This window comes from Caenorhabditis remanei, chromosome II (assembly GCF_010183535.1).
Source record: "Caenorhabditis remanei strain PX506 chromosome II, whole genome shotgun sequence".
In the NCBI taxonomy this organism is placed as follows: domain Eukaryota; kingdom Metazoa; phylum Nematoda; class Chromadorea; order Rhabditida; family Rhabditidae; genus Caenorhabditis; species Caenorhabditis remanei.
The window spans coordinates 16,638,020-16,652,346 of NC_071329.1; the positions used below are offsets into that span (position 1 = coordinate 16,638,020).

Genomic DNA, 14,327 nt, shown 5'->3' on the forward strand with positions numbered 1-14,327 from the left:
TATACAAGAGCTTCCGTACTTTATCTAAATATGCGGTTTATTTGGCATTCAACCTTCTTAAAGTAACGGAAAAAGTGTACAAGTTATTACAAAAATGCAGATAAAAGAATGATAAAATGACAAGTGAAGATTATTAGAATGAATTTAATAGAACTGGTTACAGAATTAACGTAACTATTCAAGAAGAGCTAGAGATTTCTGGAATAGTGATGCCATTGTCGACGGTTCCATATCACTAATTTCTGATGATATCACAGAGCGGCGGTGTTGATATTGTCGAAGCAGTGTTTCTGGAATTTCTTATTTTAGATATTCTGGAGAGAAACATTTATAAATACCTTCAATTTCTCCAACTTGTACTTGGTCGCTAACTGCAATTTCTTCTTCTTTTTCTTCCTAGATTCATCGATAAGAAATTCTTCGCACTTCTTTGTAACAGCATGTGTATCGTACTTCTCCGCCATGTATAGAACAACTTCCACTGTCTTTTCTGAAAGAAATTCTTATATTTCAAAGATGATAACTGGAGTTGACTACCATTGATAGCTGGTTCTCCGTACAAAACTTCCAAAAAGACCTGGAAATCTTCGGGTTCGATATCACTGAGTTCTATCTCTGCGTTCGGAGATATCTCTGATAGAAGCGACTTGAAGTAGGCAGATTGGGCAACAAGAAGCTAAAAAGGATGTTCAGAAAATTAGTGAAACTCCGGAGAAGTCACTTACCAACTTAAATACATAGAATTTTGTATCTTTGACTACAATCACAACATCCGAAAATGCTTTATTTCTTTCATCGAAATTTCTCAATGTTTTTCCATATAATCCAATTGTATTTGTGATTTTGACACGAATTTCTGCTCTTAATTTTCCATCCCGTACATAGTCCTTTTCCAAGATTTCCCAGTCAACAAATTTATTCCATCCTGTATAAGTGAACTTTGTATTTCCATTTTTAGTACCAAACTCGTGGGAAAATTCTCGACTCTTTTTCGTTCCTTCATTTGAAACAAAGCTGTATTCCTTACTTGTCTGAGCCGACCACTCATCCACTTTTAACGATTTTGAACAATGCAGGCAAAAATTCATAAAATTTCCATTGCGATATATATACATTTTCCTGAAATCGTAAATGACTTTCGTTATTTTCCAGAATCATACCACGGAATATTGAAATGTTCCTCTTCTTCGCTGTAAACTGGGCTCGCTCCGATTTCTGAAACATTTTCGAAAACGTGTTTGAGTATAAATTCCTTTCCAGTGACACTTGCTGATGTATCCTGAATTTTCAATGTTTATAATTCAAATTAGAACAAAATACACTCACATTATTCACTGGAGTATCTGGAAGTAACGATGAATCAACTGAATCCGGAACACTCATCAATTTCTTCATTGACTGTATCTCTAATGAATGTTGTTTCTTCGATTCTTCCAAATCTGATTTTATCGATCGAATCTCTTTCAACACTTGCTCAGATTGATGTTTCAGTTCACTATTCTGATTTTTCAGTTCACTATTCTGATCTCTCATAGTTTTAAAATTCTCTTCAATGAACTTGTCTTGTTCGTTCTGCCGATTTGTTAGTTCTGTATTCTGATCTTTCATCGTCTTCAGAAGTTCTTCATTGAACTTATTTTGTTCATTCTGCTGATTTCTCATCGATTCACAGAAATCTTTAAGCATTCTATTTCCAGAGAGACTTGTCGCGTCGAATGAAGATTGCTGAATGTTGAAATATCAGGTACAAAAACTATCTCGAGCTGGCTGGCTTACCTTGGAAAATATCGATTGAATCTCATTGGTTTCAGATTGAAGTTTTTGAAATTTCAACATCAAATTATTGGGATTATTGGCGTCGTCAGTGGTGTCAGACATCTGAAATTATTTAATTAAGGAGAAATCATGATTAATAAAGTTTTGATTCAATGAAAACTTTCAAAGTATATTCTTGCATTTAGATAAAAACAATCAATGAGATATACAAGAGGTTCAGTAATTAATCTAAATAAGCGGTTTATTTGGCATTCGACATTCTTTAAGTACAAGTTATACCAAAAATGCAGATAAAAGAATGATAAAATGACAAGTGAAGGTTATTGAGATTAATTTAATAGCAACGGTTACAGAAATAAAATAACTATCCAAGAAAAGCTAGAGATTTCTGGAAAAGTGATGCCATTGTCGAGGGATCCATATCACTAATTTCTGATGGCACAACCGATCGAATATCTGCGGCAGTATTGATGTTGTCCAAGCAGTGTTCCTGGAGTTTCTTGTTATAAATATTATGGATGAAAGCAATGATAGTTACCTTCAATTGTTCCAACTTGTACTTGGTCGCTAACTGCAACTTCTTCTTCATTTTTTTCCCAGATTCATCGATAAGAAACTGCTCACATTTCTTAGTAACAGCGTGTGTATCGTACTTCTCCGCCATGTATAGAACAACTTCCACTGTCTTTTCTGAAAGAATTAATGCTACTTTGAAGGTGATAAGGTGCATTGGCTACCATTAATAGCTGGTTCTCCGTACAAAACTTCCAGGTAGACTTGAAAATCTTCTGATTCGATATCGCTGAGTTCTACTTTTCCGTTCGGAGATATCTCTGATAGAAACGACTTGAAGTAGACAGATTGAGCAGCGAGATGCTAAAAAGAATGTTTAGAAAAGCAGTGAAACTCCGGAGAAGTCACTCACCAACTTGAATACATAGAATTTCCTCTCTTTGACTACAATCACAACATCCGAAAATGATTTATTTCTCTCATCAAAATCTTTCAATGGTTTTCCATATAATCCAGTTGTTTTAGTGATTTTTACGGAAATTTCAGCTCGCAGCTTTCCATCAACAATGAAATCCTTTTCCAAGCTTCCCCAATCGATAAATTTCGACCATCCGTAAGAACAAGATGTGTCTTTTTTATTACCAAAATCCTTGGAACATTCTCGAGTCTTTCTCGTTCCTTGATTCGAAACAATACTGTATTCGATATTTGTCTGCGCTGACCACTCATCCGCTTCTATCGATTTCGGGAAATTCAAGTAAAAAGCCATAAAATTTCCATTGCGGTAGACTAACGCTTCCCTGAAATCGTCATTGGTTTTCATAATTTTCCAGAATAATACCATGTAATATTGAAATGCTCCTCTTCTTCACCCAGAACTTGACCCATTCCGATTTCTGAAGCATTTTCGAAAACGTGTTTGAACACAAATTCCTTTCCAGTGACACTTGCTGATGTATTCTGAATTTTCAATGTTTATATTTTGAACTAGAAAGAAATAAACTCGCATTTTCCACTGAAGTATCTGAAAGTAACGAGGAATCAGCTGAATCCGGAGGACTCATAAATTTCTTCATTGACTGTAAATCTGATAAATGTTGTTTCTTCGATTCTTCCAAATCTAATTTCATCGATCGAATCTCTTTCAACATTTCTTTATTCGTCTTTAGAACTTCTTGATTAAATTTTTCTTGTTCGTTCTTCCAATTTGTTAGTTCTGTATTCTGATCTTTCATCGTCTTCAGAAGTTCTTCATTGAACTTATTTTGTTCATTCTCACGATTTATCATCGATTCACAAATATCCTTGAGCAGTTTATTTCCAGAGAGACTTGTCGCATCGAATGAAGATTGCTGAATGTTTAAATATTTGGTACAAAAACTATCTTCAGTGGGCATACCTTGGAAAATATCGATTGAATTTCATTGGTTTCAGATTGAAGCTTTTGGAATTTCGACATCAAATTCTTGGGATTATTGGCGTCGTCAGTGGTGTCAGACATCTGAAAACAAGTTTTTAGGGAATTATGATTATAATTAATAGTTCCGATTCAATGAAAACGGTTAAATATATGTTTGCATGTAGATAAAAACAATCAAATATACAAGATTCCGTTCTTTATCTGAATATGCGGTTTATTTGGCATTCAACCTTCTTTAAGTAACGGAAAAAGAGTACAAGCTATTACAAAAATGCAGATGAAAGAATGATAAAATGGAAAGTGAAGATTATTAATTTGACAGAAATGGTTACAGAAATAAAGTAACTATCCAAGAAGAGCTAGAGATTTCTGGAATAGTGATGCCATAGTCGACGGTTCCATATCACTAATTTCTGATGAAATTACAGATCGAATCTCTGCGGCAGTATTGATATTGTCGAGGCAATGTTTCTGGAATTTCTTATTTTAGACCAGCCTGTCTGCCCGCCTTCGGCGGTGCAGTCGGCTGGCCTCTTCTCATTTACGTGGCCACCCCTTCTCAAATGTGCCCGCATGGCCGAGTGGTCTAAAGCGGCGGTCGTGTTCAAAGCACGCTAGTTCGGTTTTGCCCGCTGGCTTAGTTTCTCTTCTCTTTCCAAAACCGCTGCGGACAGCGCCTCAGACAACGCCCAATTGTCTTTTATATATAAGAATGATATTCTGGAGAGAAACATTTATAAATACCTTCAATTTCTCCAATTTATATTTTATTGCTAATTGCAATTTCTTCTTCAATTTTTTCTCAGATTCATCGATAAGGAATTCTTCACATTTCGCTGTAACAGCGTGTGTAACGTACTTCTTCGCCATGTAGAGGATGACTTCCACTGTCTTTTCTGAAAGAAGTTATTTTGAAGATGATAACCGGAGTTGGCTACCATTAATAGCTGGTTCTCCGTATAAAACTTCCAAAAAGACTTGAAACTCTTCTGATTCGATATCATTGAGTTCTACTTTTCCGTTCGGAGATATCTCGGATAGAAACCACTTGAAGTAGACGGATTGAGCAGCGAGATGCTAAAAAGAATGTTTAGAAAAGCAGTGAAACTCCGGAGAAGTCACTCACCAACTTGAATACATAGAATTTCCTCTCTTTGACTACAATCACAACATCCGAAAATGATTTATTTCTCTCATCAAAATCTTTCAATGGTTTTCCATATAATCCAGTTGTTTTAGTGATTTTGACACGAATTTCTACTTGTAATTTCCCATCATTCGCATATTCTTCTTCCATGATTTCCCAGTCAAGAAATGTTATCCATCCATAAGAAGTGAAGTTTTCGCCGTCTTTTTTATTACCAAAATCGTTCGAACATTCTCGAGTCTTTTTCGATCCTTGATTTGAAACTATACTGTATTCGATATTTGTTTGCGCTGACCATTTTTCCGCTTTCAACGATTTCGGACAGTTCAAGTAAAAAGCAATAAAACCTTTATTTAGGTAGACATACATTTTCCTGAAATCGTTATTTATTTTTGTAAATTTCCAGAATAATACCATGGAATATTGAAATGCTCCGCTTCTTCACTGAAAACTGGTCTCGTGCCGATTTCTGAAACATTTTCGAAGACGTGTTTGAGTACGAATTCCTTTCCAATGACACTTGCTGATGTATCCTGAGCTTTTAACGTTTTTATTTCGAACTGGAAAGAAGTACACTCCACGGTCTCTCCAAGCCCGAAAAAGACCCAGCCGGCGGCAATTTATTTATTAACGTACGAATGCTGTATTTTTCACTCTTTTTCATTCTGATAATGCGTTTTCGTATATTTTCTCACTGTTTGATAAAGTTTTTGAAAATTCAGTACAATCATCGTGCAAAATCATGTTCATGGCAGTTTCGAAATACGCGAAAGGGGAAGAGAAGCGACTTTATCCGAAAAATATTTGTCTGGCGCTTAGTTAAATGATTAGAACGGGTTATTCTTCCCCGATAAAATTTTTCTGAGCCGAAATACCAGTTAAATCATTAATCAAGACTCAAGATATTTCAACGACAAGCTGCATTTCTTTTTTATCGGTTTTGCGCTCCGCTGAGAACTTTCGCATGCAGTCTTTTTTTGAGTGGAGGAGACCGTGTACTCACATTTTTCACTGAAGTATCTGGAAATAACGATGAATCAGCTGAATCCGGAACACTCATCAATTTCTTCATTGACTGTATCTCTAATGAATGTTGTTTTTTCGATTCTTCAAAATCTGATTTAATCGATCGAATCTCTTTCAGCACTTGCTCAGATTGATGTTTCAGTTCTGTATTCGTCTTCAGAAGTCCTTCATTAAACTTGTTTTGCTCATTCTGCCGATTTGTTAGTCTTGTATTCTGATCTTTCATTGTCTTCAGAAGTTCTTCATTGAATTTGTTATGTTCGTTTTGCTGTCTTATCATCGTTTCACACAAATCCTTGAGCATTTTATTTCCAGAGAGACTTGTCGCATCGAATGAAGATTGCTGAATTTATAAAATATCAGGTGAAAAAACTATCTCGAGCTGGCTTACCTTGGAAAATATCGATTGAATTTCATTGGTTTCAGATTGAAGTTTTTGAAATTTCGACATCAAATCATTCCGATTGTTGGCGTCGTCAGCGATGTCAGGCATCTGAAATAATTTATTTAAGGAAGAAGTTTGATTAATATAGTTTTATTTAGCTGGAAATTTACAGAGAAAAATAATTTCAATTTATAAAACAGTACACTTAACAATGATTTGAAAATCGTTGCGATACCTAAACAACAAACACTGACATGCGCCTTTAAGGTACGGTACGTATTTGTTCATTTTATTTTTTTTCAGACATTTTTCTTTTATTTTCCGAAAGTTTTATACACTTTTCAACAATTTTTTGAGAAGCTTATAGTTAAAAGATTCTTATTAATTTCAGATCTCCTCGTCAAAAATGTCCACTAAAGAATTCGTTTTAAAGCACACTTTCAAAAATATCAATAGAGCGGTCGAGTCGATTCGGGAACACAGTGAAGTAGAAGAACATTTCAATATTCCGTGGTGAGTTCTAAAAACCACTCTCTTTGTTGAAATTTTCTCAAAATAATCTCATTTTTCAGGAGAATGAACGTTTCCCGCGAGAAGAACAATCTGGCATTTTATCTGTGCTGCACTAAAGAAATAGCAGGTGACACGTGGTCAATCGATACAGAAATCGAGTTGGAATTATGGTCGCCGAGTGGAAAATCTCGGAGTAGTCGAGGAGAAATGTGTTTTGGAAATAAGAAATATGCGGAGGGTTACTCACAATTCGGATGGTCGGCTTTCATTAATTGGAAAGAAATGGAGAGAGATTTTGTGAAAAATGGAAGTATTACTGTAGAAGGACGTGTCAGAATCACAGGAACTTCTGGATTATATACACCGAATTTGAGATGTTTTGATAAGACAATGGAAGAAGTTTCCGATGTTGTGTTGGATGTAAACGATCGAAAATTCTACGTTTCCAAATTGGTATTAGCACGACACACTTCTTACAACCGCGCTCTACCGAAACCGAAGAAAATTGTGTGCGAAATTGAGAGACTCAAGGAAAAAGATAAATTTCTCAAGGGAATATCGGTGGAGCGCAGTTGCAAGAACTGTGCCAAGCTAATACTTATTGATTTTTTTCAGTTCCTTGCCACCCACTCTCCATACTTCAAATCGTTATTTCTTGGAAATTTTCGAGAATCCAACTATCCAGAAGTGCCTCTTGATGACATTGATGCTGACGATTTCCAGAAGTTTCTCGAAGTTCTCTATGGAGATTCACCTATTAATGATAGCTGTGTTGAGGGAATTGTCCTTCTGGCCGATATGTATCAAACAGAAATTGTCATCAAAAAATGTGAAAGCTTCATTTTGAAAAAATCAACAAAGACGCTGAAGAAGAAACTGCAAATGGCGATTCGATACAATTTGGAGAATTTGAAAGTGAGCTGCTTTTTACTGAAAATTTCTGAATTTCAACATTTTCAGACCGATTGCCTCAACAAAATCAAGTCCTTCGCCGATGTTCGTAGCGTTCTCCCTAGTGATATTATCGATATGGATCACTCGATTTTAGCGGCACTCATGGAAAAAGTTTTGTCAACAGCGTTTTCATCTTTTCGATAATTATAATAATTTCACCGTACATTTTCATGAAAAGAAATAAAAACATTTTAACAAAATGAGAACATTGGGTGAAATGCCCTCCACGTCATTGTAAATTGACCACCTGTTACGATTTCTGTAAGAAAAGTTAAATAATCGTGTAAAATACGTATAAATATTGTCAATAATGCATTTTTAAGTGATATTTTGTTGAAAAAAACGAAGAAATTCGAGAAAAAACAACGAAACCCCTTTGAAAAAGCAAAAAAACGAGTAATTGAGAAAGAAAACTTGTCCGAGAGGACTACACGGACGAAGAAACTCGCGTCGGAAAACTCTTCCACGAAAGCTCAATTTCAGCCGGGAAAACGTGAATTTAGGGCGTTTAGAGCAATTTTTAGCATATGCTCCAATGATGAAAGTTGCTCAGAATTTTCTGAAGTATCATAATCTGAAATAAAAAATATGACTTCAGTCCTCCTTTAACTCAAATGTCGTTTCTGCTCTATTTCATTGTTTTTTAAATATAACAAAAAACAATTATTTAAAAATTTCAGTCATTAAACAAATGGAAAAACAAGTGAACTTCAATGAAGAACTCCTTCAAGAGATCCGTCTTCTTCGTCGAGAAATCGCTGAATCGACTAGAAGTAGAAATGAAAGTTCAGCGAAACTAGTCGATGAATTCCGATCGATGCGCGTGGAATTGAATAAATCGATCGCTCAAATCGGTCATCGTCTGATCGATTTCATGAAAGGACCCTATAACTGGAATGATTTGCCGACGGAAATGAAGCTTATGTGTGTAGATCAGTTGGATGTTTTTGATAGGTTAATTTTTAAATAAATAGTTTTTTAGATAAATAGTTTATTTTTTCAGATTCCAGTTATGGAACACGTCTTCTTCTGACAGAGCACTTGTAGACTTGCAAAAACTCAATTTTGATAAAATTCAAATCAAAATTACGACTGAAGGTTCCAGTGTTACCTTTATTAATATGAATAATGGTGTGACGAAGTGGACGTTTTCAAATCTTTTTATTGAATTTCTGTTCAAAATCGGGAAAATTGAAGAGTTATGGATTGATATAGATGAGGGACTCAAGACTGATTTGGAGGAGGACGAGGAGGAGGAGGGGGATATGGCTTTGGATGCAATCTGGGGACACCCGACACATATTGATGAATCACAACAAAATGCTCTAAATGATGTCATCTTTTGCCTTGGAAATTTGAATTGTAAACCGAGGAAAATCACATTGGACGCTATTGGTTTTAATACTGTTCCGATCGATCAACTTCGCGCTGTTTCAAGCGTAAGTTAAATAGTGTTTTCACAAGATTTCAAATGTTCATGGTTTAGATTGAAACTGCAAAACTCTGGCAGATCAGGAATCTTGATAAAGTCAATACGGACTGCGTTCGGAAAGTAGTCCAAGTATGTTTCTCACTGAATACCTTGAAGAATTCGTTTAAATAATCTTCAGGATTTTGTCTATCTGGGTCGTGCAATTGGAACAGCATTTCAAGTGAGTGCTAGCGACTGGAATCCATTCGATCACTTTTTAGAGAATTTTGCGAGTGAAGCAACTGAGTTCGACATTGTGTAAGATTATTAAGAGTGTGATCAGCATTTCCATCTCAACTGCTGTTTTACAGGTCACAAAGTGATCACTTCATTCGTCTCAGAACGGAGAACCAGAAGAAGCACGTTCTTCTGGAACACAGTTCCGGTTCAGAAGACGGATTCTTGGAAACCGAATATCTCCGTATTCGAGTCATTCCCTCGACAATGACTGAATCGGAATATGAAACAGATCATGATTGGATTTGGAAGGAAGAATTCGAGATGTCTAGCTTTCATTCTAGCTATTACGATCAGTCTTTCGATTCTGATTGGTAATACAACTTTTTGTATTCATTTTCTGTTGTTTTCGTTGTTTTTGTTGAATTTTATATTGTAAACTGTCTTGTTTTCGCAACTGCTGCGCAGACTGGTGCTCTGCGTGTCTCACTCTCTCGTGCATGCAGAAAGACTCAACTTTTCAAAAATTAACAATTTTACAGGACATTTTCATGCAAAGAAATATTATAACAAATTAAGAAAATTGGGGGGAAAATTATTTTTTTAATTGAGAGTTAGAAGTCCGATGAGCTGGCTTCCTCCTGCTTGATAGTGATATCAGATCTGAAATAAGCATCAGAAAGATGAAGAATTATAGAACATTCTCAATACCTAACTGGCTCAAAGTTTTCAATTTTTACAGAAATCATTTGATTTGAAGAACTCGATTCTCCAACTTCGCTATAATCCATCTCAATCGGCTCCAATTTCACATCCAGAGCTTCGACGGGCTTCTGTTGCTCTGGATCCGTCTTTATTTGTGTAATTGCATCTGGCTCTTCCGCCTCAACTTCTTCAACCATTTCTTCCATATTGTAATCATCAATCTGATTGATTTTCGCGTTTTTCGGCTTCTGTTTCTTTTTGATCCCCATTCGCTCACTCTCCAACGTCCATTCTTCATCTTTTTCCGGTCTAATCAATGGAAATTCTCTTTTTTTGAACGGAAAATTGAATGGCGGTTTTCTGTTTCGATTCAGAAACTTCTCTCTCACCAAGCGGAGATTTTCAACACGCTTTGCTTTTTTAGCGCGTTTCTTCGCCAACGCTTCGTGCATTCGTTTTGCAAGCGATTTCTGAAAATGTCCCAATTAGAAAATTTTCAATTCAATGACGTAGTAATACCATTTTCTCTGGTTTTTCTACATTTTCAGCTGCTTTCGGTTCATTGAATTTTGATTTTTGCTTGGCGTCTTCAATTTTGAATCTTGATCGGGTTTGTCTTTTCACTTCTTCTTCCTCTTCTTTTTCATCACTTCCCACTTCTTCTTCTACTACTTTTTTATCAGCTTTCTCTCTTTTCTTCTGCCGTAGAAACCGTGCTATTTCAGCTCGAGCTCTCTTTCTATCGCTTTTCAATTGTCTTGCTTTCATTGAAGCCTCAGCTAATGCATTTTTCTTGGTTTCATCGGCAGACACCTGAAAATGTTATTTATTTCCCATTTATTACAAAATTATCGCCACTTACATCTGTTTCGACACCAGGTTGTTGAGAGATATCTTCGTCGTTGTTCATTGTTATTTTTCCTGAAATTAAACGAGATTTTCTGATTGTAAAACGTGTCAAAAAGGTGTGAACAAATGCAATTGCTGTCCGATTTGATTTTAAAAAACCGGTGCTCTGCGTCTCCCACTCTCTCGTGCATGCAGAAGGAGCGCGTTTGAAACACGGATTTTTTGTCACAGTATTGAATCTTAGGCCGAGTGAAGTTAATTGCAAAACGAACTGTTAAGCAGTTGAATTCATAGAATGAAAATTGATGTTAAAAACTTTCCACTACGTTTTTAAGGAAAATTATAGAAAGATTTCAGGAAATAATAGTGAGATTTTGAGAAAATTTAAGCCAAAGTTGAGGACCTAGGAATTTCAACGGTGGATATGCTTCTGGCAATGACCTAGAAATATAACAAAATATAAGAAACATACAAAACATAAAAAAAAGTTATTTTTATTACACATTCATCCCCCTATTCTTTGGTAAAATGCCAAATAAACATGATCCTTCTGCTCGTAAAGTACATGTGGGCACTCCAATTCCACTTTATGAATGTAATAGAACTGATCCATTGTGTCCTGAAAATAAGCGAGATCTATGAGGGATACTGTAGTGTCTTCCATATCCATTGAAGATGAAACACCCATTCATGTTCATAGACAAAATAATGAGTTTCATTTTTAGTGGAACTTGAAATTGTGTACAATCGAAAATAGGATTGTTCAAGTGCAGGCAGTGGAATGTCATCGTAGTCGATTCTGTACAGTTTCAACTCAACCGATTTCACGTTGCCACGATGCAACAGGAGAATTTATATTTGTGCTGAAAAGCACAAAATTATTAGCTCGGCACAGTTCCTACAACTGCGCTCCACCGAAAAGCCCTTAAAAATTGTCTCTCTTTCTCTGCGACTCTCAATTTCGCACACAATTCTCTTCGGTTTCGGTAGAGTGCGGTTGTAAGAAGCGTACCATGCTAATATTGTTGCCTTACTCCAGAAATACACTTACTGAGATCAGTCTGCTCTCCAACATCACAAATACTCACTTCAATCGATTTGTTATTAGAGAACTTGCTGATGAATTCAACTGATGAATACCGTGGAATGGGAGGAGATATAGTGCGAATTGACTTGAGAAAGTTCTCTGTGACAACTTCCCGAATAGCTTTCAGTGATTCATCCATATAATCAATCATTGGATTACAGAGCACTTCCAGACGAGTTATATACACTTTGAGGTCTCCGTGTTGGTTCTGAAATTGGATACTTTGTAGTGGAAAGATAGACTGAAAGAAGAGAGCTCACGACATCTATAGTCACTTTGAAATCGAAATCGAAAGTCGCATTGTCTCTCTTCCCGGGTTGAAGTCTCATTGTTATTCTGAAAGTTGATTTCGCTTTCTGAACATTCAACGGCTGAATTCTCATATAATCTGTGTCATTTTCTTTCGGATGCCACATTTGACCGAATCGTTTGTACCACGACAGAAATTGATCTGAAAATTAAATTGCTTTTTGCACGGAAAAGAAGGTCCAAATCTTTTTTAGTTTACTTTTAGTCCTTATACTCGGATCCACATTATTGTATTCACAAACTGTAATATTCAAGAATCCCGGGTTATCATCGAGTTCTTCTAGCCATAAACTCGGTATCTTATCAGTCGCTTCTTCTCGAACTCTTGACGGATCTTGCAACAAAAGGTCCGTCAGGTTCCGGAAAGCCACGTGTCCATTATTCCGTTGGAAATTCTCTAATGTTTCTCTTCGCACTTCTGATTGTGTGTACTTATGATTCACTCTGCCATGATCCATACAACCACCGCTCACCACTATTTTCTTGATTTTGTACAGATTTTGGGATTCTTTTGTCTGTATTGATTTATTATCAGAATTCTCTTCAGATTCTCACCGAATATTTCGCAGTTATATTCCAAATGACAGGTGCAGGAAATCCCCATTTCGAGGTCAAATCCACAGTAATAATTGTATTTAGAACATCTTTCTCTGTGGGTAAAACTTCATAAGAATACTTTGTGTCGTCTGTGATACGCTCTATGGAGATACGAGCACGTCTTAGGTAATGAAGAAATTGGTCTGAAATGGTTACAGAAATGAAATTTCTGATGGCAATACGAGCGCGAGAAGTCTTGTTAACACGTTGAGTCCAGGACAACCAATGCAGACGCGCTCTATTGGCACGAATGGTACGTTTTTGTGTCACTGTGAACTTTCGAACTTACCACGGTTTGCACTAAGTTAAAGTTCGCCGTGACGCAAAAAATGTACCACTGTTGTCAATAGAGCGCGTTTTCATAGGTTGTCCTGGACTCAACGTGTGCTGATGATACAATTCCAATAAAAAAACTAACATTTGTTCAGAATGATATCAGTTCCACATAATTCCGCAGTCATATCCTCATCCATCAACGACGCCAATGCAAATGCACTTCGAATCCATCTGAATTTCACTGAACTCTGTCCCAGAACATGAAGTGCAAATGATTCGGCAACATTATCCTTCAGATCATTTATCTCTTCGTCTGGTCTATTTTTGAACGCTTTCATTTGTTTCAAATCAACTGAAATGTTTCATTGAAAACGGTACAGTAACCCAGGATACTGTAGTTGAATACTCACCCAACATCTCTTCCAAAGCCGGATTCCCATTATATCGTTTTCCTATCTTTTTCAAAATTTCACTCAATTTGTGATTTCGGGAGCAGACGATTAGTTGGAGTAAGACAAATAGAACAATTTTTAGACGACTAGTTCGAAAATTCATTTCTAAAAAACTGGAACTGATTTGATCACGGGGAATGAGACGGATGAAAGGGGAAATGTCAGAAAATCAGGGCACGTCTGATTACTTTCTTCTTTACCACGGATTATCTAATGCTCTACTCTCACACAGAAGACTTTCTGAGCAATCTGGATCCCCTACAGTAACCCGACGACGTAAGGAACCTTCATATGAAAACAAACTATATTTCATTGTGGTTTTCAGTATTGAATTATCAAAAATTGCAAAAGAATGAGAATATGTAAGAAACCAGTAAAGCTCTAGGACAGTATCAGGCAGAAATCTAGAAACGAACAAGAAATAAAAGTGGAAAACATGGAAAACAAGGAAAATTAGAATTATTGGAAACCCAGTGATTTCTGAAGAAGAGCTCTCGAGACTGCAGGGTCCATTTCCTCGATATCATCTGGCATCACTGAGCGAATATCGTCGAGAGGGGATTCTTTACTTATCGCCCCCCACATCAGTAGAGTCCCCCACGTTGAAATTTACCTAGGAAGAGCCCCCCACCCAGTACAAAACAGGTGGGGGCTTTTCCCTCACGGCGGG

General features: G+C 36.5%; 5 protein-coding genes across 5 annotated transcripts; 1 reads left to right on the top strand and 4 right to left on the bottom strand.

Moving 5' to 3' along the window:
- Window positions 1-251: 251 nt before the first annotated feature.
- On the bottom strand, window positions 252-1,878 carry GCK72_007443 (uncharacterized protein; the record flags this gene model as incomplete). The annotated part of the gene is made up of 7 exons (XM_053726204.1): window positions 252-290; window positions 339-490; window positions 538-676; window positions 726-1,014; window positions 1,161-1,279; window positions 1,327-1,725; window positions 1,777-1,878. The coding sequence occupies 7 exons, from the start codon at window positions 1,876-1,878 to the stop codon at window positions 252-254; spliced, it is 1,239 nt and encodes a 412-aa protein (XP_053590398.1).
- Window positions 1,879-2,140: 262 nt separating this feature from the next.
- Window positions 2,141-6,375, bottom strand: GCK72_007444 (uncharacterized protein; the record flags this gene model as incomplete). Its single annotated transcript, XM_053726205.1, has 12 exons — window positions 2,141-2,266; window positions 2,315-2,466; window positions 2,514-2,652; window positions 2,702-3,089; window positions 3,325-3,641; window positions 3,689-3,790; window positions 4,454-4,605; window positions 4,648-4,786; window positions 4,836-5,124; window positions 5,271-5,389; window positions 5,860-6,225; window positions 6,274-6,375. 12 exons carry the CDS (start codon window positions 6,373-6,375, stop codon window positions 2,141-2,143), a joined length of 2,391 nt encoding a protein of 796 aa, XP_053590399.1.
- A 298-nt stretch (window positions 6,376-6,673) lies between these two features.
- GCK72_007445 (uncharacterized protein) lies at window positions 6,674-7,878 on the top strand (the record flags this gene model as incomplete). The annotated part of the gene is made up of 3 exons (XM_053726206.1): window positions 6,674-6,780; window positions 6,840-7,695; window positions 7,741-7,878. 3 exons carry the CDS (start codon window positions 6,674-6,676, stop codon window positions 7,876-7,878), a joined length of 1,101 nt encoding a protein of 366 aa, XP_053590400.1.
- A 2,118-nt stretch (window positions 7,879-9,996) lies between these two features.
- GCK72_007446 (uncharacterized protein) lies at window positions 9,997-10,997 on the bottom strand (the record flags this gene model as incomplete). Its single annotated transcript, XM_053726207.1, has 4 exons — window positions 9,997-10,045; window positions 10,094-10,557; window positions 10,607-10,900; window positions 10,950-10,997. The coding sequence occupies 4 exons, from the start codon at window positions 10,995-10,997 to the stop codon at window positions 9,997-9,999; spliced, it is 855 nt and encodes a 284-aa protein (XP_053590401.1).
- Window positions 10,998-11,523: 526 nt separating this feature from the next.
- GCK72_007447 (uncharacterized protein) lies at window positions 11,524-13,543 on the bottom strand (the record flags this gene model as incomplete). The annotated part of the gene is made up of 6 exons (XM_053726208.1): window positions 11,524-11,555; window positions 11,988-12,231; window positions 12,284-12,474; window positions 12,532-12,814; window positions 12,888-13,072; window positions 13,348-13,543. The coding sequence occupies 6 exons, from the start codon at window positions 13,541-13,543 to the stop codon at window positions 11,524-11,526; spliced, it is 1,131 nt and encodes a 376-aa protein (XP_053590402.1).
- Window positions 13,544-14,327: the final 784 nt, after the last annotated feature.